At 39.9% G+C, this 26273-nt stretch overlaps 1 protein-coding gene across 3 annotated transcripts in view; it reads right to left on the bottom strand.

Annotated features, from left to right (window-relative positions):
* The window catches only part of ADCYAP1R1 (ADCYAP receptor type I), a 138009-nt gene that overhangs the window by 35494 nt on the left and 76242 nt on the right, over positions 1–26273 (bottom strand). For all 3 annotated transcript variants that reach the window (XM_066201736.1, XM_066201718.1, XM_066201727.1), the window contains exons 5-10: positions 17221–17328; positions 5598–5633; positions 4943–4984; positions 3051–3154; positions 2067–2164; positions 1452–1584 (exon numbers count right to left, since the gene is read on the bottom strand). In XM_066201736.1, coding sequence (XP_066057833.1) covers positions 1452–1584; positions 2067–2164; positions 3051–3154; positions 4943–4984; positions 5598–5633; positions 17221–17328 — 521 coding nt within the window. The remainder of the gene's footprint in view (positions 1–1451; positions 1585–2066; positions 2165–3050; positions 3155–4942; positions 4985–5597; positions 5634–17220; positions 17329–26273) is intronic.

Here is a 26273-nt window from a genome sequence, read left to right as displayed (position 1 = left end):
ATTATTGCTCTTTACAACTCCCTGACAGGAGGTGGTAACAAGGTCGGTCTCTCCTCCCAGGTAACAAATGCTAGCACAAGATGAAATTGTCTTAAATTACATCAGGGAAGGTTTAGTTTGGATATTAAGGAAAATTCTTTCCTGAGAGGGTTGTCAATCACTGGAACAGTGTCCAGGTCAGTGGTGGAGGCACCATGCATGGAGGTGTTTAAAAGATGGGTAAATATGGCACTTGGGGATGTGGTTTAGTGGTGGATTTTGGAGGTGCTTGGGAATGGTTGGACTCAATTTCAGAGGACTTTTTCAACCCAAATGATTCTGTGAAAAAGGCCTAAGGTGGCAACCAAGCTCTACCCTGTGAGAGTAGGACACACTGGTCTTTCCAGTGCTGCACCCCAGTGAGATGCCATTACTCCTACAAAAGTAGAATTTTCCAACAAATCTGAGCAGAATCTGTGTATAAAATGGAAGCTCCTGCTGAAGGCAGTGATTAGTTCCCACTTTGACTTCATCCTCTGGGCCAAACCTACCATCAAGGTGCTCAAACCCTCAGATCTCAAGTTTCATCATGGAAGCTCTACCCAGGCTGAAGATCTGGTCATAGAAACGACTGATTTTAACGTGTTTTATGCTTTAAGTGTTTCCAAACAAAGAGGCCGATGCCACCACTGGGAGAGTGGCAGGAACAAATTACAGACCTAACATGGCTTCAGCTGTCTCATGGAGAAGAACTGAGAGAAAAACTAGTTTCAATGACAAAGAAAAGGCTGACTAAGAAACTACACAGCTGCACTTGCCTTGTGGAAGTGACTCACAAGGAATTCAGCTCATAACTCGGTGGATAAAGGAGAGCTCAGTTTGTAATTCTATCATAATTACACCCAGTGAGCTGATTTATATCAAATACTAGCCTTAAATGTGAAAGGAATTGGGATTTACAAATAATAAGTGCTAAATGCATCAGTGAAAGAGTGCTCTGCATGGAATTACATATTTAAGAGACAAAGATGTGGGAAATGCTGGTGATTTTCTGAGAATGTGGCCATCAGGTATATTCTCTGTGTCTGAATGGTCACCCTGTTTACACGTGACTCTGCCTGACATCCAGAACAAAGGAGGCTCTGCAGGAAAACCAGACCCTCAGATGAAGGAAATTGCTCATGTCTGCTCTCATCCCACCTATCACTGAGCAGATCTGGGGAAGGCAGGAACAATCAGGGCAGAGTCTGAAAACAAAACCTGTGGGTTTGTTCTGAAGGATGCTGATGACACCATGAGATGAAACATCCAGTCTGGCTGTGAACTGGGAGGGAAATTAAACACCAACTACCTTTTCCTCTAATAACTTCTCAGCTTGTGATACTCCACAGACTGCTGCCTGCCCCTCTGCTTTTTGTAATCTTGTGCTGAAGAAAAGCGAAGGAGAAGGATGTGGTTTCGGTTTGACTCACCGTGGAGATAAAACAGTGGTTTCCATCCTGCTCAGCATAAAGAACCCCGTCCTTAATGAACACAGATATTGCACGGAGGATGAATGAAACAAAAAGGTTCATGTGGATGAAATTCCGAGTGCAGTGAAGCTTCCTGGAGAGGAAAGAGGAAAGGAGGGGGGGTGGGGGGGGTGGGGGGGGGAAGAAAAATAAAGAAGAGAATACTTTTACTTTGTGGAAATGTCACAGTGGGCCTGAACACACCTGACCAGAGCACCTTGGTGGTAAGAACAGCAACGTCTAAGCCAAGACTGTGTTAGTACTGACCCTAAACCTGAGAAAGAGGAGGATTTGGGGATTTTTCTTGTAAAAGGATGTAGAGAAGCATAAAACAGTGAACAGAACGAGCCCAATGCAGCTCATGAAGTTTCATAAACCAGACCTACAGCTTCTCCTGCCGCATTTACACTCTGCTGAATTATGACTTCTGGAGCGTGTCCAAGCTGGGGGAGCAACTCAGCTAAATTGTTATTCTACCTAAAGGTGAGAAAAAACCTTTAACTCTGTTTGGGGCAGCTGGGCTCCAGCTCCCTTCCTCCAGGGCCTGAGCAGCTCTGTGCTGGTGTCCCCACTCACCTGAAGCGACAGAGGATGACCATGGCAGTGGTGAGGGAAACCAGGGACGTGCTGTATCCCACGGTGTACAGAGCCTTCACCGAGAGATAGTAGTAATCCTTGGGAGGCAAAAACCACAGGGTTAAACCCTCACTGACAGCCACACACCTGCCAGCATGCAGGGGGAACCAGAGGCAGGATCTATGTCTCAGACAGCCTGGTCTGTCCTCATTTCCTCTGAGGTCTCACTGTACATCAAGCTCTGCTCTATGGCTGGGCCTGAATACCACAAGGTTATTTATCAGTGAGCTAGAAAAGGCTATGTATCTATCTATCTATCTATCTATCTATCTATCTATCTATCTATCTATCTACCTATCATCTATCTATCTATTTTAAATAAGTGTCTGTAGGAAAAAAAAATTGGTTAAGAGATTCTTTATCAACAGGGGTGTCGTAATAGGACACGAAATAAAGATGCTTGACTCCAGTCAGGAGGCAGCAGAAATCAGAAGGCTTTATTTACAATTCATTCAGTTTTTTTATAACATGCTGCACTAAGAAGACACATTATTGGTTCATAGGACTGGCACCTCTCTTATTGGTTAAATAACAGAAATAGCAAACAACACCTGTTGTTATGGGAAAGGAATATTGTTTACACAAGGTTGTTTTGGGAAAAAGAAAACTGTTGAAAAGTTTCCCTTGGGAAGAGCTAGCAATTCTCAGGCTCAGAAAATATCAGGTCCACACAGGAGTAGAACTGAGGGTTAACCTACAATTCCAGGAGTTCCAAGCTACATCAACACTAAAAGCTCATCTTCTATAAACGCTCAATACAGGCCCAGGAAGGAGTCAGATCTCACCTCTCACAGTTTTATGTCCATCTGATTGATTGTTCCAATCACTGTCAAATCAGAACATGACCAGAGGCTGGACAGAAAGCAGTCTGCTGTTTCCCATCTTCCCCCTTCATTAGTTTTTAATTATGAGAGTAATTCCCACCTGGTTATCGGACTCCGTTTCGTTCTCATCGAAGCCGCAGGCATCATAATAATGAGGGAAAGGTTCAGACCAGCCATCCTCAGTGCAATTCCTGCTGATGTCCCCTGTGCCAAGGACAGGTGGGAATGTGACATCACAAGAAAAAAACCCCAAGACATCCCCTTCCTCTCCCTGGTGCAAAGAAAACCCCACAGTTCTAGTGGAAGCACTGCTTGTCTGCCTATCCACAGATTTAATTCTGGAAATTTAATGATCTCTTTAATGATCCAGGCCTACAACAGGCACCTGTGGATGGCTATTACTACAGTTCGCCACCAGAGAGGAAAAATAGTTAATTAGTACATTCAGTGTCTCCAAAAATCTCATTCTCAAGTCGGTTTCTAAGCCAGAAGTCAGCTAAATGTCCATTTCTTTCAAAAAAGCACCTCGAGAGTACAGCTTTGAGGAAGATATCTCCACTCCACGCGGCCAAAGGGGAAGACCAGTGCTTAAAACCAGCCCCTTTGTGCTATTTTTAATAGTTTATATCTGAGGCACACGCATGGGACTGGTGAGAAAACACCAGGGTTACATTATTTTTTTTGGCCCAGGTGCTGGAAGCCACTCAGGATCTTGTGGGATATCTCAGAGAAACGTTATATATCCATGGAGAGTCAGCTGGATTGCTCTCCTGTAGGAAGATAAAATACATCCCACTCATTTATGTCCAAGCCCAGGCTCTGATCTCAGAGTGACTTTGTGGGAAGGGTGTGCAGAAAAGAAAGGAACATGGGCTGAGAATCTCCCTTCCATCCCTGTCCTCATGGCAATGTGTTCTTTTCCATCTGCAGACAGCCAGGGTGGCCTCAGTGAATTCAGAGCTTCTCATGTTCCTCTGTCTACTAATTATCGCAAACCTCATTTATAACCTTAGTTTTAAGCAAATATTGGCTTAAATACTGTAATTTTTTTGACTAATATCATATAAGAACCAGCTCCTAAATGGTTTCATTGACACTGTAAGGCTTTAAAACCATACTGGGAATGAAGAGTTGGAGGCAGAAGAGGAAGAATCTTCTGACACTCATTTACCCAGAAAGCTGCCTGAGGTGGGACAGCCCCTGTGGGGCTCTTTTGAAGCCCCATTATTCCTCCCAATATTCTTCCCAAAGCTCGGTGGCTTTCCTAAAAAATTAGGGATGGGTTGCTGCTGCACTCCTTCCTCTCCAGCACAGAGGAACAGCCTCAGTGTTGGGGGTTAGGTTCCCAAACCAAGACACTCAGTTTATCAAATTATCACACTTCTTGGAGTTTCAGTTGACCAAAACTGATGGAAATTTCCAAGGTTTGGGTCTGCTTTTTGCTATTAGAGTTGTGCTGCTTTGCATTCTTAGAGCAGTTTAGTCTCTCATAACCTCATTTTTAACCTTATTTTAGAGAATCTGTTTGCCATCCATGCAGCAGAATCTATCTCTTTAATCACAGCATTCATTTAAGAACATTGCATTACTTGGCAATTTTTGTTAAATTACTCTTGCACATTCATCTCTAGTTTTCCATGGGAAAAAACCCCCACTGAATCATGGTGCTGACTCCATTTAACACCATTTAATAATTACTGTTAAGCAGGTAGATATAATTTCTAGCAGCACACTTCTTAGATTAAGGCTTAATAGAGGAGGAATAAATTTTCATAATATTGCTAAAAGTAACAGAAGAGAAAATGTCATAACTATTAGAACTGATTAGAAAATAATACCAAAATTGCAGGAGAAAAAAAAACCCCAAAAACAAAACAACAACAAAAAACAACACACACACAAAAAAAAAAAAAAAAAACACCACTGAGAGCTTCCTATTTAACAGAGATAAATAAAAAAAGAGACAAAAATTTCCATGGTTTTGTTTCTTACCTAGGAGAGACTGGGCTGTGCTTTCCAGCAGGTCATAATCACCTAGAAAAGTGGAAATTTGGTATGAAATTGTTTTGATTGTGTTTTCTATTAGAGCCCAAACTGGTCTCTATGGAAATCAGTGAATGGAGTGCAATTGATTTTTATTTGTTTAGATCAAGCCCAAAGGCAATAAATACTTGGTGCTGTCTTCTCAGGAAGTAAACAGAGCTTTACTTGAGAGTTTAAATCAAAATGGAATCTCTAAATTTAGAACTGAAACCACATGCAATAAACAGGGGCAAAGTTCATTGCAAAAATATAGAAGTCAAATATTTTTTTCTGTAAGAATTTACATTTAAGATCCCCAGGTATTTAAATATGGCTAGTTTTCAGAGAACTAATGAAAATTATTTCCATCCATCAATGACAAAGAGCAGTGACTAATTGTTTTAAATAAGATAGTTTAATTTTGTGGCTTTAGGTAAAATCACGTTGATTTATAGAGACTTATGAGATTTTCATTTCACTTTTTGTGCAAGTATTACAGTTAAGTACATGAATCATTGTCATAATGGTTGATACACAGATAACATTTTAATAATCTGAAATTATCACATGCACACAATTTTTGGGAGCAGAAGTACTGAGGATGTACAGCACAACTGGTTCTTACCTGCATGAGTTTGCCCCAAATTATCCACTTCCCAACCTGAAATTAGAAGAATGAAAATAATTAATTCATAATGATAATAGGTGGCAATTCAATTTTGATCAAAGTTTGACTCCCATGAGAAGAATGGATGTAGCAGAGCCCAGAGAAGAACTGCAACTTTAAATCTTTATTTCTGTATTAGCCCTGGGTATTTATGAGTGGAAAAGGGTTTTCAGAAGATGGTTGGTATTGTTAAATATCTGGTTATCATGAAGTTTAATCAGACTCTAGGAAGAATAAGAAAAATGGATGTAGGAGCTTTTCTGTGGATTTTTTAAAAGATTATTATTTAAGGGAATGTTCTGAAGTAAGAAAGACTCACATATTTCCAAAACACTGTGCCCAAACCCACACTGCTTAACAGCCTAAAACCACAACTATCGCAGTTGGAAAGGATAAAACCTTGGATTTACATTAGAAATCTCCTGTTCCCTTTCTTTTACTCTTCCAAAATAAATCGTTTGAAAGATGCGAAAACCACCTCCCAACCCCTTGTGCCCGATTATTAACCCGAATTGGGGTGAATTTTTTTTTTTTTTTTTTTTTCTTTTGCCGAATCCTGGGGGGATTCTGTCTCAGCTGGGGATGCAGGAGGAGGATCTGCCTTGAGCCAGGGGGTGGAGCTGCTGCACCGCGCACGGAGCAGCCTCGGGCAGATGCTGCAAATCGCTCTGACCGTGCCCCAGAAACCGGGGAAAAAGGTCCCCGGCACTTCGCCGACCACTACAGCAGGATAAATGTCCACATCAGTTTAGTTCTGCATCCTCTGGAAAGGCCGCAGGGCTTCAGGTTGTTCCCCTTTTAACCCTGGCTGTCAAATGTAAACTAGGGATTGGAAAAACCCTCTCCAAATTGTACGAGAAGGGTTTTGCTATAAGTAAAATCCAAGCAAAGATTGATTTTGATCCTATGGGAAAGGAGAAAGCACCTAAAGAAATAAAATAATAATGGGGGGCTTTTCAGCACAGCATAAAATGTGGGGGGTTTATTTTATAATTCACATAATAATTTGAAATTCCTTGATTTCTGTACTCCTATTGATTTTGTACTCCTATATTTTCTGTTACTCCTCTAAAGTAAATCAGATGTGCTTCGACACCTCTTAAGACAGAAAAAAGAGGGTTTAATGTGAAAATGATGGTGGGAGTAGAGAAAACTCATCTGAAGCATCAGGCAGGCTGTATTGTGACTTTGGAGGGATTATTAAACATAAATCTGATGCTTTAAGTTTCAGATTTCATGTATTTCAGGCTCTGTGGTGCTCAGGGCTGCAGTTCTGAGCTCACATTCAGTGTCACTCAGCTCTCTGCACACAGCAGGGACACAAAACAAATCCTTCTCCTGCTGCACACCAAGGACAACTGGCACAAGTTTCAAGCCCACAAAATACCGACAACAGTTAGTCTCATTGATGTTAGAATATTACAGTTTAGTTCATTTTTACTTTCAGGACATCCATAGTAACACTTAAAACACATTAATGCAGTTTTTCTGCAAGCTTGTTATAGAAATATTTTTGTATACATACTGAAATTATTATTACATTTCACTGTGTTTGGACATTATGAAGAGATTCAAATTTCTAACATTATTTGTCGGATTTGTAGGAGAAAACCAGCCTTTTATTAACATATATTTCTATACCTGAGTCCTAACTAATGTACTGAAGAAAGTTCCAGTACAACATTTGTCTGTACAGGCTTTTAGGCTTGATTCATCAACTCAATTTTCACTAACAAGTCAAGATACCAGGAAGCTAATTAGATTTACATTGAACATCATGTCCTGAGTGACGACAAAAAGTCAAAGTTCATCTATTGAGTGCTGGGATAAAATGAACACATATACAATTATATTTGTGGGTGTATGGATAGATTTTTGTATTTGTATGTAACTATTTAAATATATGTGCTGATACAAATATGCAAAATATATCTGTATATATACATACATATACAAACATATATATTATATGCTATATGTTATATATATTATATATTATATATTATATATTATATATTATATATTATATATTATATATTATATATTATATATTATATATTATATATTATATGTTATATATTATATATTATATGCTATATATATTACAGTATATATTATATTTTGATATAACATATAACATATAAAATACAAAATAGAAAATAGAAAATATAAAGTATAGAATGTAATAAATATATAAGATATATTATAAAAATATATATAATTATAATCATAAATATAATTATATACTATCATTTTATAAATATATATAATTATGAATTGATATTATATATATTATATATATATACAAACAGATATTTTATATCTCTGTGAACAGATATATATACAGACATATATATAAAATATATAAATAAATTAATTATAATAACAAATATATATATACATATATACATATATACATATATACATATATATACATATATATACATATATATATATATATATAAAAGAGGACATGAGGGAACATATAGCCACCATATGCCTTTGAGTTCCTGCAAGCTGCTGCTGCTGCCCTGCCCTCAGACAGTGCAAGTTTCTGTATCCTGCAGTAAAAATGGATATTTAATGGACAGAAATCCATGGCATTGGTGCTGTTTCCTCATGTCTGAGAATGAAATGGAGTTCAAGTGGATTTATTTTGTGCACAACATTTGACATGTTTACATAGAGAGAAACAAGACCTGACCTTGTATCTAAAGGGTTGTAAGGAATCTCAGACACAGAGGAGTCACGCTCATTTTAAAAAATATTACCTCAAAGTGTTGTTTTTCTGGGTTATATTTTCACCTTAGTGTCTTTGAGGCTCTAGAGAGAGTCCTCAGTAAATTTACTTTGCTGTTAGTGATGGAGTGGACACGACTATGGAACCCCTCACTGCGTGGACTTTCCCACAAACCTTCCTGTTTTCCTACTCCTAGGACACAAACAATGAGAAATTGGCATGTTTGACTTCACTGTTGAAGAAGAGAAAGCCCATTTGTATGATTATACAGTGATCTAATGAAATGCATTGCTCTCTCAGAAATGAAGAATAAATAAAACATTTTCATCTGCATTTTAATTGCGAACACATTTTTCGGGGGTTTGATTCAAGGGTTGTGTTTACAAGGGACTTTTGAGAAGAGCACGTAGTGACAGGATGAGGAGGAATGGCTTTAAACTGAAAGTGGACAGGTTTAGGTCGGGTATTAGGAAGAAATTCTGTTCTCAAAGGGTGGTGGTCAGGCTCTGGCACAGGGTGCCCAGAGAAGCTGTGGCTGCCCCTGGAATCCTGGAAGTGTCCAAGGCCAGGTTGGACAGGGCTTGGAGCAACCTGGGATAGTGGAAGTTGTCCCTGCCCATGGCAGGGGGTAGCACTGGATGAGCTTTAAGATCTTTTCCAACCCAAACCATTCTATAATTCTATTATTCTATGATAACAACATCTTAAATATCATGATTTTATGACTTATTTGGATGACATCTGTGCTTCTCACATGAAGCTGAGCCCAAGCTATGGAAATACGGACACGACAGCAGATACTAAACAGTGCCTTAGAACAGCACTTATTAAATCAATAATTGCTCTTATCAGTCAATAAACTGCTGAGGAAGCTGCTGTAATCCTCGACACAGGATGGTTTATCCGGTGTATTGATAGGCTGTGTTATTTGCTGTTTGACCAGACTTAAGTAAGTGTCACTCTTTGGGAAGTAAATCTACAATTAATGCTTTAATTGACATTGTTAATTAGATGTTATTTGCAGCACTGCTTAGAGATCCTAGAGAAGATCTATCAGAATGCTGAGTTAGTAATTCTAAAGACCAAGTACAGAAAATACTTCTTATTTCTGTTTTCTGCATGAAGAGGTAAAAGAGGGAGGAAAAAAAAAATCCAAGGACTTGCCAATGGCTCCCCATAGAGTTGGTGGCAGGGATCCAGACCTTTCCTGCCCTTTCCTTGCACATTTATCAGACTTTCCTCTTTGATCTTTATTTACTGAGACCCAGAACTCATAATTCACCCCTCACTATGCAACGACTGATTAGAAACTCGACAACAGCAATTGCTCCTGATTTAAAGTGGACAGGGATGGGGGAGCTGAAGCCAAGAACCAGCCTGTGCACCATGAGCCTCAGAGCCTTTTAGATCCTCTCCTTGGTGCCAAATCTGTGCTGGCTGCTCTCCACCTGCCTGGCCTCCCATGGCTTTGTTTATCTGAACACAACTTGCATTTAACCCTTTTGTTCCAGCGTTTGTCCCTTATTAGTGGCAGGGCAGGAGGGGATGAAAGGCTTCCAAAGATGTTTGGTCCTGAATTGGCTTGCCCACACTTCTCCCCTAGTCCTGTCGTTCTCAGCTCAGTATTGTGGGTTGGAGGGCTGCTCCACAAAGGTAATTCTCCAAAAGGTTTTGGGTTTTGGCAGCATTAAAATCAACATGCAAAGCCCGCACTGTATTTACTGTACGTTGTGTCCCTACAGAAAGTCCAGCGACTGGGGCAGGGAGAGGCTGTAGAAAACATTTTCAACCCCTTGTTATCCTGCTGTTCAGCTATGTGGATAACGAGCTGGACGGGCGGGAGTTTAATTTTTTCTTTCCTGCTTTATATAGCACTGGTTGGAAGTTTTACATTCCCGTTTCTAAACGTGAAGTAAACCAGCGAGCTCTCACACCCGACTCGGCGGCATCCACCACGCTGAGCCTCCTCTCTGCCTTCCCCATGGCTGCCTGCTGCTCTCCTGCTCCAGCAATCTGTTCAGCCGGCTGGCAGAGCCACAGTCAGGAGCAGCAGGCTACTTAGCAGCTTTTCTGCAGCTCTCTGAGCTCCCCACACGGGTTCTTGCTCCATCCCCTGCCCGCTGCTTCCCTAGAAGGGACATCAGCCCTCTGCCCCGTCCTGTGCCTGCACACACATGATCCCACACACACATTATCCAACCATCCCGGCTCCTTTGTTACGGCTCTTTGTTTTCCAGAGAAGCTGTGGCTGCCCCAGAATCACTCGAAGTGTCCAAGACCAGGCTGGATGGGACTTGGAGCAGCCTGGGATAGTGGATGTTGCCCCTGCCCATGGCAGGGTATGGAACTGAGAGAACTTTGAAGGTCCCTTCCAACACAAGCCATTCTGGGCTTCTATTATTCTGTCATTTTCTGTAGATCTCCATTTGCCTTGACAAAGGGATTTGTGAACATAATGCTCACACAGAGACTGTACAAAATGGTGCTCATTTTATTTAGAAAACAAGAAAACCAGGGCAGAGGATAATCAAGGTTAAGATTAGGAAGCCTTGTCCATATTTGTGTGTTTGAATAAGAACTGGTGCCTAAAGACATCTGAGTAACTGATCCTGTGGGGCAAACTCATTCTATCCAGTTTATCTACATGAGATAAGTTCACCTGTTTTTCAAGTCTTCTCCCATAAGGGGCAGAGAAACTGGAATTTCCAGAGGGTGGCTGATTTTAGATATCTGTCCTACCATGAGAGGAACAAGCTCCTGCAAAGTCTTCGTAACCCAGAGGTTTGTGGAAGACATTGCAGTGAAGGCATGGACAGACTAATATATAATTAATTTCTTCCTATTTCCCAGTTTACCTTCAGGGCACAGGGACAAGATCCAGTGAATCATGCCTGGAAATCATGGGAGAATTCCAGTGAGGTCCCATATGGAGAACAGAAAGGTCAGAGCACACAGGGCTGGCTAAGGTGGGACAGATGCACAGATATGATCAATAACATCTAAGGGAAATCATGGCTTTGTTCTTTTCTCCCTCTTTCTTGTTAGAGGATGTGAAACTAGAAGTGGACTGAGGTCACCATAGCAACTAAGCATCATCTAAACATTGTTTGAGTCCTTCCTTTGAGTCTGTCTGTCACAGGAGCATCCATCAGAGAGCAGGATCAATGCAATTACTATTGAAGGGTCTCCTAGCTCTGAAGAGGGCAGGGATCATATCTGAGAGAAAAACAAAGTTTTTCAAACAAGAACCATGAAAAAATTTGGAACGTTGCCCAACGGAGATTGTCAGTTCTGAAATAACTCCTAGAGAAGAAAGCAAATTAAACGCCTTGCTCAAAGCTAAGAATGCACGTGTGCCCACCACACCTAAAATCCTGCAATCACCTGGAACTCTTCCCAATCATTTGGGTCAAGAGGAAAAACATGAACAGAGCAAAGACTGTTAGGAAAGGTTGAAGGGTCTGCTCATGTTGCCCCTACAGTGATACTTCAACATTTTGCAGTCCGTGTTCTCCAAACAACTCTCAGCAGCTCTCAGCATCTTCCACCTTTGCATTCTTCCCAAAGATGCAGGATCTTTTTCTTCCCCCAAGTTCAAATTAGCTCTCAGATCGTTGACAAAGTTCTTGAGCTGTGTTGCAGCTTTCCCCTGACCACTGCAGGATGTTCCCCTGCAGAGGACCAAGGACTTGATCTTGAGCTGAAACGCTCTTGCTCATGCTGCACTTTTGAGTATCAGAGCTTTATGTCCCCATAATTTGGTGGGAAAGGCCATAAAATGTCATTTTCTTTTCTGCTAGAAAACATCTGAGAGGACTCAGCTACTTGATTAGAAATATAGATCCAGTTCCTGTCCTTTGATGACAGCATTTTCCTCCCATTTTCTCTGCACTGCAGATGGACTTTGTGATGCTGTGACCATGGAGGCTTAATTATAGCTTGTCCTCCTCTCATTGGAAAAACTGGAATAATCCCATGGCTTTACTGCCTGTGCAAAGCCCAGGGATGAAAACCAGCTGTAAATGACTTGTTATCTATCAAGTGCCATTTTAAATATACATTTTTTTTCTTTCTCCTTTTTAAAATTTTCCTCTAATGGTTTATCTATAAAATAGATACCTTTGCATTGAACTTGACTGTGACTGCTATGTAGGATCTTATGTAAAATTAAGAATGAAACAAAGGTTTCAGAGTCCTGGATGCTTCAATATATAAATATAAATAAGCTCCAATGGCTCATTATTATTCCCATGATGAGAATGCTTGGATAGGTCATACCTGTTTTCCAGAGAAAACTTGGTTACAGGGTTTTCCTTCCCTCAGTTTCCAAGCAGGATGCTGGAACGCTCATCCAGGCAAAACATCCTTGAAGAGAAATCTGGACCTTTGAATTGATCTTTTGCCTTTTTGACAGGCAAATGCAATTTCCAATTTCACTCTGCTGCAATGCTGACCTTAATTTCAGTAGTAGCAACAAACTGAACTGCATCTTTTACCTCAGTAGAAAATAAGCACACAACCTTCCAGGGTTTAGGATATTTGGGTGTTTAGGAGTCCCCTGATCACCTTTTCTTCCTGTCTAAACAAAAAACTATCAACGCATAACCCAAAGTAATAGAAACTGTGACCTGCAAATATTTTCAGCAGCTTTCACTTTGGGAATTCAATGACTTTTATTGTCTTTTCACCCAGTTTGGGGGTTTTGTACCCTTTTCCCACGCCAGCTTTTAAAGGCTTTACCAGGACTGTCTCCCCAGAGAGGACATAAAAGCCTCTCCACATTCAAAGATGGAACATCACTTCCCCTCTCATTAACTCTTTCCTTGTCACCTTATTCTAATTGATTAGGGATAACATCTAAACTCGGGCACAAACTGCTTCCCAAATCCAATTAACTCCGTGTTCCTTAATCCCACTGTCCACCCGTGGCATCTCTAGTGCAGCATTTATGAGGCTTGGGGTTCTCACAGAACCAGTTAATCAATTAATTAGTACAACAGAGTACTTGAGTGTTTCCCTGTGTTTTAAATGGGATCAGTGACAAGACTATTCCCAATTTCTTGGGATAACAGAGCTCGTTGCCTGAGCACTGACTGTGTTCAACCAAGAGAAGCAACAAGCGAAAGAGTTTGGTTCTGAAATGTGAGGATAGGATGTAATTCCCTCTAAACTCTCTAATACCTGATTACATCCCTTTATTCTACTGGATTTTAATTAGGAACCCTTAATCCTGGTACCAGCATAGGATAGATTTTATGCCTTTGATAAAAATTAGGAGAATTTTCTCTGTTGTACATGTTGAACCATGTTTTGTGGTAAATGCAGCAGGGAGTGTCCTAAACTGAGCACCAGATAATCTACCTGAATTGCTGGAAGATTCAGTAAGAGCTGCTCATATTTATTATTTGGATTTGTGAATGAAAGTGTTTTCCAAATGTGGAGCATATGGAAAAGCTCAAAAACTATTATAGTTTGTATTATTTTTTACTGCAACTCAAAGGACTGAAAATATGTTCATTTCTGATCTGGTTATTGAGTTTCATTCTGTGGTCCCTTTGGGTGTGTGTTTACAGGTTCCAGAATACTTCAGCTGTACGGTGCAAAGCAGAAAAAAAATAGATTTTGCTTCTGTAGATTTACATTGCCAGGCAGAATCACCTCTGGGAAAAAAACCAAAAAAAACCCAAAAAAACCCCCAAACCTAAACAAAACAAAAAAACCACAAAGAGGAGAAAATTCTCCAGCTGGGAGTGCAGATCACTGTGTTAGGGCCATCTCTAGGTCTTGCTGTGTCCTACTGAAAGGCAACATCACAGCTTGACATGGTTTTCTTCTTTTTACCTCAGGAAAGATGCGTTGGAAGGCTTTAAATATGTCCTGTTGTAGAGTGGGTGTTTCTGGAGCCAGTGCTGGGAAGGCACTGGAGAAAGAGTAACATACAACAGAGAGGTCACGGAAGCGCCAGCTCCTAGTGGAAATAATGATTGATGGATATCAATCAAAGAAATCCATGTAGAAGAGGCAAAACAAATAATTTTGGGGAGCTATCTAGGAGGATAGACACTGAAATCCCTAATTTACAAGATGAGAAAAGACTCAGGAACAAATAAGCTTTTTTTCCATTGGAGGAAAGGAATCTCCAGTGGAGAGATTTTGAGAACTACACTTTCGTTCACAGTCTGCATCTGAAAGGAATGAAAAATTCTGGTGATTTTGGAGGATCAAAAAGGTGAAATGAAATTTTAGAAGGCAGAGTTGCCAAGCATACAGAATTTCCCTTTGAACTTTCTGCATGATGTTGACAGTAGCTCAAATGTTACTCCTTGGTCCTACTGCAGCGAGGGTTAAAGCAGAGCAGATTAAAACCAGCAACAGCTGGTATTTTTAGCTAAATACCCAGCTAATTTTTCCAAAAAGCATCCCTCCAGATGACAGCTTAGTTAGTTAATTTTTCTTTTGTAGTGTCTTTTATTTTTTTTTCCCATTTTACTCCATATGGAAATCAGACAACCAAGTAAAGGCATGCAGATTCCTTTCTGAAGTTCATAAAACAAGCAGTGACTTTGTTCATCTCCAGACAAGCATTGGAGAGGGGACAGAGAAAGAATCTTCTACAAGTGCCTATTGATTTCTATCCACTCAACCAGAAATCCACGTGATCACTTCAGAAATTCACATAAAAATTTAAGGCCAAGTGAGGTATTTCCTACCCACTCTTCGAGATTAGCACACCCCATTATTTCCCTGTGATTACGTTGTACCTAGAGGTGCTTCAGAGCACAAACTGAACAAAAATACTTTTTTAAAAAGTATAATTTAAAGTTATTGCTGTGTTTGTAAAAATTATCCATGGCCATATAAAAATGTTGCTGTACTAGGAATGATTTTGCTATTAATAAAAATTAGTGTCCATGCCCAGCCTCGCTCCATACTCTAGAAACGGAGCAGCAGCCAGAGGACACTGTAACAATCCCTAAAATGTGATTATCCATGTCTTAGAAACATTATAGTTCTCTAATAACCCGTTATTTAGGGAACCATCATGAAATGTGACTTTTTTCATTAAACCCTCATTGAACAAATACACTTGGCTAATTAAAATCAGCAGCAGCAACGGCAAAGCTGACACTGATTCACCCCGGAGAGCACTTTGGGATGTTGGTAATTCCACCCTGGGGTCAGCAGTGCAATCCCAGCCACATCTGCTGAGATTTCCAGCTACTCCAGGTTAAATGTTTATTTGTTTATCTAGTGAATTACGAATCTTGGGTTCTTCCTAGTGAACAGATGTCCAAAAACCCCTCAAACCCAGCCCTACATGAGGTAACAGCTGCCACTTTTATTGGGGATCCCGTGAGGAGGTAAAGGAAGGGAACGTGTGTTTCCACTGGATGGAATATTCCTCCCTTGAGGTCGTACTGTCACGACCTGGGAAAATGACTTTAAAATGTTATTTCAGCCCTTTATTTTACATAGGTAAAATAAATGCAGATATAAATAAATAAATAGAACTTACATATATATATATGTATGTGTGTGTGTGCGTGTGTGTGCGTGTGTATGTATATATATATTTAATTGCTCCTCTAAAGGCTCTATTTTTTTATTGACAGAAATTATTTTAATGCAATTGTTAATATTTTTGTTTAAATAATTTTATGTAAATAGGTAAAATCTTTATTTAAAGAAATAGAAGCCATAAATGTAGTAAATACAATAAAAATCTTGATTTTATTTAAATAGACTTTTTTTAGTTTAATTATTAAAAATATAATTAAATTCTGATTGTTTTTATTAAAATAATTTAATTCAAATAAATAAAGTTAATAATAGATTATTAGTAATGATAACAATAAATTAATAAATAATTAAAATTTCTATTTAAAAGCTTTTTCCATTAACAGGTAACCATTTACTTAAGACCTGGAATGGGTCAAATTGAGTTAATTAGTTATTGTTAATTCGGTCAAATCTTGTTTCTAATGTGGGTCATGGTTTAGGTGACACTGGTGATGGACATGCTGGAATGGATGTGTTAAAAGTGAGGATTTCAGAGCTCCTGGAGCTGTGTTTGAAATTCTGTCTCCTAAAAATGGTGCTCTGTGTGTGTGACGATGCAAAAAAAAAAAATCAGATTTTGGACTCAAGGCTGTAAATGAATAATTAATTGGTAAAATAAACTTTGAGAAAAAGGATCCTGGGGGACAGTGACGAACTTGTTCCTCAAAGGACAGTGCTAATTAAGGATCTGCGGTGGGTGCTGGCTGCTGGGAGCAATTGGACCAATTTGTGTTAATTACCAGCACAGGGACAGAGGGATGTTTACGTCTCATTTCCACAGACCACAAAAGAAGTGTGATGGAGCTTCTGCCTCTCGCCAGGAATCTTTAATTCCTCCCTGGACCCCCAAGATGGGAGCTCCTCACTGCTCATCTCAAGCCTGTGTTCTCCTTCAGCACAAGAAGAACCTGCTCTACATTTTAATTATTTGCTAAAATAGATTCCAGCTGTGTTACCCAAGGCCCAAATACAGATTTGGGTCCCCACTGAATTCAGTGAGACCCAAGGGCAGAATATTCCCTCTGGCAGGTAAAATTTGTGGTATTTTCATATTTTGTAGTCTATGAAGGCTTTTTTTTTCCACACCTTTCCTCCCACCCCACCCACACTCATGTATCTACACACAAATATCCTGGTTTTCTGCAATTTATTTATAGCTGTAGCCCAGCTATAGAGTTTTTTGATGTCTCTTTATCCCGAGGATCTAAGTGAGGTTTGACACTCGTGCTGGCCACGATGCTTTACCAGGCAGAGGTGAATAACAAGGAGAAAATACTTTACCATCTTCAGAGATGATAAATCTGAACAGTGCAGGACACTTGACAAAGACAATTTCTCCCACACTTGCAGGTTTCCAGCATGTGATGTTGTCCCACATTCCTGGGCAACCTGTGGAAGAGAAGGAGGGATAAAATACTTTAGTGGTGGAAATCCATCCCTTTCCTCACACTGTTATTGAGCTTTGTGGTTGGTTCTTCTTTCTAAAAATAAAAAAAAAATATTCTTGTTTAGAATAGTAAACAGTGCCAATTTCCCTGGGAAAAAAGTATTTTTCATTCATAGGAATAGTATAAAATCTTTAGTGGCCATCACACAGTAATGGGAAGACTCTACTCTCCCAGAAGATGACATTCCTTAGTCCCAATTAAATCACTAAAAATGCCAGAAACAAATTTTCCCCTGAGTATGAAACCTGCTGCCATTTAGTTATCTTTCAGAAGTGCTGGGCTAAAACTACAACAACAACAACAACAATAACAAACTTATGGATCATCTCTTTGATTAAATTCTATCAATTTCTCTGAGTTTTAATTGTTGTGAAGGTTTGGGAACTCGCTCATTTTGGAAGTTTTCTGGAAACTGAAAAGCAGTTTCTACTTCATCCTGCAGCCATTTCTGTGGGTATGTGAGACAAACTCACTCTTCCATCCTGTTTATTTTCTAAAAAACTTGTCCTTCCTCACCAAAGAAATGTCCTAACATCATTCATTATTTTTACTGCAGTCTTTACTCTAGAGAATATAAACTCACAATTTCAAAAGAGGATTTTTTTTGACCTCTAATGATTTAATGCATACGCTAAAAATAGATTCAGGTCTTTAGTAACAGTTCAAAGATGAGGCTTCAGGTAAGAAGCAAAGGTCTGAGAGGTAAAAAATCCCAATTTCCTGCGACATGAATGTGGGATGAGGAGTTGATGGGACTGTGGGTGGAAGCTGTCTTCTCTTGGGATATAAGAAAAATTAATTTAAAATTTATTGTAAATACAGTAAAGGAGCCCAGCTCCTGCTTCTTTCTGGTCTCTGTGCCAGAGGTGTGGAAAACTGGCTTTCAAGAAGAATAAATCTTCCTGTAATTCTGCAAACCACCATCTATCCAGCTCACAAACCTAGAAGGCTTATCCAGTGTACACAAAATTTCAAAGCAATCTCTCAAATTTCCTACTAATATTAAAAAAAAAAAAAGAAAAATACTTGGTGAGTGAATCTTAAATGAAAACCACAGCGGGAAAAGAAAGAAGAACCAAACTGAAATATTTCCGCTGCTTATTTGCATTTGATGTTGAGATTGAGCAAACAATTCTATCAACTGAAAAAGAGCCTCCAGCTCCATGATTTCCTACGAGGTTTTCTGTCAAAATTCTCTCTCTTTGACTGCATGCCAAGGGAAATAAAACCTTCAGGAAAAGCAGATAATACTTCCAAGTGTTACTTTCTGCCTGGCACGAGTCCAATGTAACGAGATGTGGGTGATGGACTTGTAAAAGCTGAGTGGGCTCCATCAGCTCTGGTGATAGCAGAAGATCCCCATCAGTGGAGGAGGAATTCTGTTGTCAGGACAAGAACTGGTGCCTTTTTTTTTTTTTTTTTTTTTTTTTTTCCATCAGCTTCAGTGGCTGCAAACCCAATCCTGTGCTTTCTCACAAAAAAATATAAGGCTGAGAGTACCACGTGTGGCGAGCAGAGCAGTTCTGGGTGAGTTGGTGTTTGAAGAATTAGGTCAGGGTCAAGCAACGTTGTTGTGATGTTCAGCACCATAATAACGAGACCCACCAGACCCACCAAAATACAAAATTGTGGCAAAAATGCTCATTAAATCATCACAGGAGCTGGAAAAAAAAAAAAAAGAAATCCTTTACATTTGCTTCTCTACCTCTCTTCTCCCACTGCTACCCCAGAATGTTTCCTCTGCCAGATGAGGATCTCATCCCAGGAATGCTGTAATGCGCTAGAATATTTCTAAAAGTATCACAACTGGGGTTTGAAAGGTTTGGAATCCCTCAGCACACGGTGGGGACATTGGGGTGACCTGTGCAGGGCCAGAAGTTGGGCTCCATGTTCCTTGTGGGCTCCTTCCAGCTGAGGATATTCTGATTTTATAATTTTGTGATCCTCTTTGCGTACTAAAGATGGAAATCAAGATCACGTTGAGTGCTATTAGATTTTATTGTCTTTGATAGATTGTGTCTGTCCACGCAGAAGGAAATTTGTATGTAAATCTGAGGATGTGCAGCAATAGGTTTATAGCTCACTGAAGTGTGGCACCATGTACAAAAGTAAATTATGTGTGAACATCCACGTTAATGAGACATTTGCTTACAAGAGATGCCGGAGATAATCAGTGGTTAATGAGATCTTTGGAGAAACACCTGTTGGTCTTGCTTGATTTAACTGTGTTGAGTAAGAATAGGAAAAATTTTCTTATTTCTTCTCATTGTTTCAACATAGATTCCTTCCAAGATATAGATATTATCCAGCAATGGATAATGCAAACCAGAGAAATGCAAAGATATCCTCAGGCTGCAGAACAGGAACAGCCACAGTATAAATATCCCACGGCAGTGTGGATGATATTCAGTTATAGCAGGTGGCTGATTTTGTGGTAATTCCATGCAGAGATAAAAACCAGCCCAACTTAAAAAGAAATTACAAGTTCATTGTGTTAGAAAACACTGATGTGGCTGACATTGGGAGAGAGAAGCAGGAAGTCAAGTAATTTACCTCAGAACAGGGGGAGAGATGGAGATTGTAAAGAATTCCCCATTGATAAGAGCATTGTCTGATCCCGCTTGGAAAAGTGTACTTGAAACAAACGATTTAGAAGAGCAAAGAAAAGGATGACAACCAAAAAAAAAAAAAAAAAAAAAATAAATAAAATAATAAAAAAAAATGGAATAAAGGGCAGCATGCACAATCTCCCTGAATTTGTAAACCAGGCTGCAGCCAGCAATTCCTGCTGGGTGAAATCTGCCCACGGAAATCAAAGTGACTTGAGTGTGAAACTGCCCAGCAGGGCCTCCTCTGGCACTGATGGGGTCTCCCCACTGCCCAGTGACGTAGGAATGCCCAAAAAGGCCTGGAAAGAGTTGGTTCACAGACTCCAATTGAAGTTGGACAAATTTTCCTAATTTTTACCATCTTAGGAAGTCAGTAATAACAAGGAATGGTTTTAAAGTATAAGGTTTCACATGGGACAGAATGAAAAAAATGAAAAGATTACAGATAGTGGTCTTGATAATGAATGGTCTTGGAAGCAAAATAATCACATATTTAGAGAGTCATTAAGGTTGGAAAATCCCTCTTAGAACACCAAACCAGCACTCCAAAGTCCACCACTAAACCCTGCCCCCAAGTGCCACATCCGTGTGTTTTTTGAACACTTTTAGGGATGGTGATTCCACCACTTCCTTGGGCAACCTGTGCCAGTGCCTGACCACCCTTCCAGTGAAGAAATTTTCCCCAATATCCAATATAAACCTCCCCTGGCACAAGCCAAGGCTGTTTCCAGAAGGCACAAATCCTGCTTTCCCTTCCTATGTCTGCACTGCCACCTGCAGCTGGAATTCCTGCAGGATTCATCCCAGATAACACAAGTGGTGCAAAACTTGGCATCTGCTCCTGGGTAAGTGCTTCTGTCCTTCTCTTATGATGGGCAGAGAAGTGCTTCCATTTATTCAGTTATTCCACTTACTTACCCCTCTCCTTTGAGGGATGGATGATCCTTTGGGAGTCCCTATCCTGTGCCATTGACTTTTGAGGAAACACAAAATCGTGCCACTATAGATTAAGTCTGGATTAGCTGAACTTCAGATGTCTAATTTTTTTTTTTTCCTTACCCATATGCCCTACTCATCAGAGCAAAGTTTCCTCTGTAGCTCAGGGAAAGAAACTTTCCAGACAGGAATAATCCCATTTTAAGGTGGCACTGGTGGGGAATCACCCTGTAAAGTGGACTTGCATCACCTCACTGACTACACTCAGTAGAAGGGGGGTAAGAAAAAGCTTAGTTTAGACAGCTGCCTTTGACACGGTTTTTAGTTTAAATGTTTGCATTCCCTACAGGTGCTGTGTGGTCTTCTGGGGTAGAAATGAACCAACTCTGTTCTTTGGTCAGAGGGATCACCAGTGGCTCCACAATCTCCTTTAGACACTTCCCAATCCTGAGAAAAGGAGTCCAGCTGAGGGCTGGGACGTGTCCCTGAGAAATCTGAACCACAGGCAAGCCATGGTGGCTGCTTTTAAATCCCTCATGATCAGTCCCTGTATCTCTGCCTCAAACTTCTACTTGTACAAGGGGAATAAAATTCATCTTTAGACTGTGAGGTCCATGTGACTGGATCCACTTTGTCCTTTTCTTTTACTTCAAAAAACAGAGTCCCTTCTGCTGAAAAACAATGTCTGTGTAAATTTTATATGAATTTCTATGTGAATTTCAGATTGTGGATTCCATGTTGTGGATTTTATATAAATTTCAGGCAAAGCCCGTGACACCCAAGTTTAAATTCCACATTGAAGCCGAGGGAGGCTCCTCACACACCTAAGGATGGCTTGGCAGCCACTGGAAAAGAACAGCTCATTCAGAGAAAAGGCTGCATTTATTAAAGAGGAAACTACATTTTAAAATTATATTATTAAATAATAAATAATTATTACCAATTATTATTATAGTAATGATATTAATTATTAATAGCAAATATTATAATTATTATTAATAATATAAAATATTGGGTTTTTATTGCAGAGCATCCTGATGCATTTTTAAAAATATACCCAGCATTAAAACCATTCTAGTCATCCTGCCTCCATGGATGTCCTCACAAACCTAGTTCCCATTTTTCATTTCACACTCTCCCTAACCTGCTACTCCTGGCAGCTGAAAGGCTCCCACTTGCCTGAAATTTCTGGACAAGCACCAAGAGGAAAGAAAAAAAAAATATCCCGAAAGCAAAGCCATGCTGGCAGGAGAGCAGTGATAAACAGCTCTTCTGAAATTGCTGATGGTCCTCTTGCTCGGAATCAGAAGAAAAACCCTCAAAACAACATTAGAATTGATAACATAAAGAGCAGTCTTTTAATGAAAGCTCTCAGGTGCAAAAAATATCCCCATGAGCAGGCATGGCATGGGATTTTCAGAATTTTTATAAGGCTAATTAATTATCTAAAAAAGAAATCCCATAGGAGACTGGTTGCCCTGGTAACCCACCCTGCCCCGCCGGAGTCCCTTCAAGGGGTTCTTAACCCTATATCTTGTTATGTCCCGCAAGTGCTGGTGCAAAACAGGGCATCCTTGTTAGAATTCCTTTTCCTCTAGAAATTCTAGAATTACTTTCTTTAGAAAATCTAAAATTATTTTCTCCAGAAATTCAAAAATTGGGCTTTTTCTCATCGCCTTTTCCAATTATGGGGAAGAAAATACGCATCTCCAGGTGATCATTTATCTTAGAATAGGCTGTCCAGAGAAGTGGTAGATGTCCTGTCCCTGGAAGTGTCCAAAGCCAGGTTGGATGGGGCCTGGAGCAGCCTGAGATAGTGGAAGGTGGCCCTGAGACTAAACAGAATTTCAGGAAGGTGACACAATGTATGAGAAAGGGTAACTACTGTCCCAAAGTGTAAGACAGTGCTAGAAACTCTACAGCTAGATGTTGAAAACCTACAAAGCCACAAATTTATAAAAAAAAATTAAAATCTTTGGGCGTCAGTCCCTTATATTCCTTTTCTCCTCTGTCTAGGGCTGTCTTGACTGTCACAGTTTACTAGGGGCTAGATACAAACCCAGATTTTAGGCAACCCCAAAGGTGAAGTTCACTGAGTTGAAGGAATGGACCTAATTTTAAACCAGCTGAGGGCAGGGCCTGCTATCTTCCACCAACACAGAGTCACTGTGTCACCAGGATTGTGTAAAAACTTTTTGGTAGATCTGTGTCCTGTTTTCTTATGTTTTCATAGATTTATGTCCTGTTTTCTTATGGTGCCTGTATCTCAATCTCCTCTCTATTTACATTCTCTATACTAAAATCCTCTTTATAGTCTCCACAACATCCTGCCATGTCCTCATCTTGCCCCAGTGGAAAACACTTCCTCTCATCCCTGACAACTTTTTGGCAAAGAGAAGGTGCAAAGCAGTGATGGTTTTTTTGGATGGCAAATCCCTGTGTAGTAACTCACTATTTACTCATTTCCTCCTCTGGAAAAAAGTGGGTAGCTCCTACCTGTCTCCTTCTTTATCAAAGTTGTTATTTTGACATTTTTTTATATCCAGCACTCCTTTTTCAAAAATAAGGGACTGAACAAAGGAGTAACAGTGTGATGGGCAATGGAATTTATGGATTCATGCATAGACAGGAGGTAATAGACAAGAATTTGCATAAAATTTGTTCCCTTGGCAAATCAAGAAAAAATGTAATTACATAAATGTTAGACTTCTGTATTTTTCATGTAAGGAAATAAAGGTCTGAGATGAAAATCCACCCTTCTGGCTTACAGCATTCAGTTTGATTTTCCGTTCCTCTCCTCATTTATTGGTTTAAAATATCACCTTCAAGGTCGTATTGCCTTCAGGAGAGTAATATCAAAGGAAACGTAATGTAACAAACCAGCATATTAAACTGAATTATGTGGTGCACAATAACTTCTAAAGGGCACACTACATATAAAGCCTTTCAGAGAGAGGGGAATATGAGATAGGAGCTCTCTGTTCCTTCATAAATCTGGGTAAATACCAAAATAAATAAGGGCTTGAGCGTGGCCTGGGTATGGGGATATGATTTCCAAAAGTAATTGACATTTCAAAGCGCAGGTGTCTTTGAGGAGCTCCTGTCATGGAAATGTTGTTTCTGGAGGTGTTTGGAGCTGGGCACCAGCCCTGGAACCCTGTCAGACCCAGCCCAGAGAGCCAATTGTGCTCCAAAAGCAGGGTGGGCAGCAGGACGAGGGAGGGGATTCTGCAGCTCTGCTCTGCCCTGCTGAGATCCCACCTCCAGCATAGGAAAGATGTGGAGCTGCTGGAATGAACCCAGAGGGGGCCACGGAGATTCTCCCAGGGCTGGAGCTCCTTTACTGTGGAGAAAAGCTGGAAGAGCTGGGAATGTTCACCTGGAGAGGAGAAGGCTCCAGGGAGACCCCAGAGCCTCTGCCAGGCTCCAGGAGAGCTGGAGAGGGTCTGGGGACAAGGGATGGAGGGACAGGACACAGGGAATGGCTTCCCACTGCCAGAGGGCAGGGTTAGATAAGGTGTTTGAAATTCTTTACTGTCGGACACTCTAAGAGGTTCCTAGAGAAGCCCCTGGATCCCTGGAAGCGTCCAAGACCAGGTTGGAAGGGGCTTGGAGAGACCTGGGGTAGTGGAAGGTGTCCCTGCCCATGGCAGGGGGTGGAACGAGATGATCTTTAAGTTCCCTTGCAAACCAAACCATTCTAGGGTTCTGGGATTCTTCTGCTTAACTTGAAAGGCCAGACCATAACAGAGCGGAAACGTAACATCAACTGGAATTTCAGGGTAAGTTATAAAAGAGAGAAAGATTTTGTTTTTCCCCTTCCCAGTTCTGCTCCTGATAAATTTTGGAATTGTGAGAAGAAAGTCTATTCTTTCATCTGACCATTGTCCCAGTTATTACACCAGGAAGCTTATTTTCTATCCAAGCAATGCTGAGAGATCCAAGTTGCTGCTCAGAGACGCACCTTGTGCTGTCTAACCTGGTATCCACTCACCTCATCAGTATAAAAGCTTTGTGCGTAACTCTAATGGAAGTTCTGCATTTCTTTTACAGTGCAGAAAATTGAAAACAAACAAACAAACCCCACAAAAAAACCAACAAAAAACCAACAAAAAACCAACACCAACATCCACACCCCCCCGAGCCCCCCCCCCCCCCCCCAAGCCAAACCAAAGAAAACCAAACAAAAAACAACTACAACAAAACACACCCAAAAACCCCACAAACAACTGTGGGGGGCACTGCCAGAAGGTTTCTAATTATCACAGAACCACAGAATCATGAAATGGTTTGGGTTGGGAGAGACCTTCAAGCTCATTCTATTTCACCCCCTGCGATGGCTGGGACACCTTCCACTATCCCAGGTTGCTCCAAGCCCCATTCAACCTGGCCTTGGACATTTCCAGGGATGGGACATCCACCACTTCTGTGCAGAAACATGTTCTAAGATAAATTATCACCTGGAGATCCATATTGTCTTCCCCTAATTAGAAAAGGCAGTGAGAGAAAGCCTAATTTTAAGCTTAAAACAGCAGAAATCAGAGGAATTCCACAGGTACAGTCCAAGATTCTGTGCCAGAGTGGTATGTGAAGAACAATAAACTCTGATCCAACTCACCAGCACTTGACCCACCTCAATATTTTCCATCAGCTCTCCTTAGACAGCTGCTGCTTCAGTGTAGTTACTCAGAAATATATTATGATTATTTAGAATCCGTTCTTTTTGTAATGAGACTTAAAAACCACCAGAGCAATTTCTTCTGTTGCAGCATTATCAGTAAAGTCACTTTTTTTTTTTTTTTTTAAATGGGATGACATTCTGAGATCCAAGTGCAGCAGTGATTGCAGTGAACTTTTAAAAATATCACCTTAATTAATTAAAGAGAATGTTAGAAAAAAATTATTTGAGATATTTTACTTCTAATGTAAGAGTTAGTAATAGATTATATTAAAAACTAAAAGGGAAAGCGCTCAAAACATTTTTAATGGGAATAATGGATTTTATAGCACATTATTTTTACAAAATAAATATTACACTATTCTAAAAATATGACAATGATAAATTAAATAATTAAATCATAAATTAAATAATATAAATTATTCTCATTATTTTAATTATAAAAACACATTTATTGTATATTATTATCCTAATTATATGATGTAAATATTTTATATTATTATATATCAAATCATTTATATATTATAAATGTTATTAAATATTTTACAAAATCCATCACACTTGATGCATGAAATATGCTGTATTTTATAACTTTTTTATTCCTTGAAGATTTTATACATGGCAAAGATCAGCATTCAGATTGAAAGTTGAGCTGTTATTTAC

Source organism: Chamaea fasciata, unplaced genomic scaffold, assembly GCF_029207755.1.
Source record: "Chamaea fasciata isolate MVZ Bird 193981 ecotype frontalis unplaced genomic scaffold, bChaFas1.0.hap1 SCAF_1, whole genome shotgun sequence".
In the NCBI taxonomy this organism is placed as follows: Eukaryota; Metazoa; Chordata; class Aves; order Passeriformes; family Sylviidae; genus Chamaea; species Chamaea fasciata.
The sequence above is the reverse complement of the archived record's forward strand: the minus strand, read 5'-3'. Positions and strand labels throughout refer to the sequence as shown.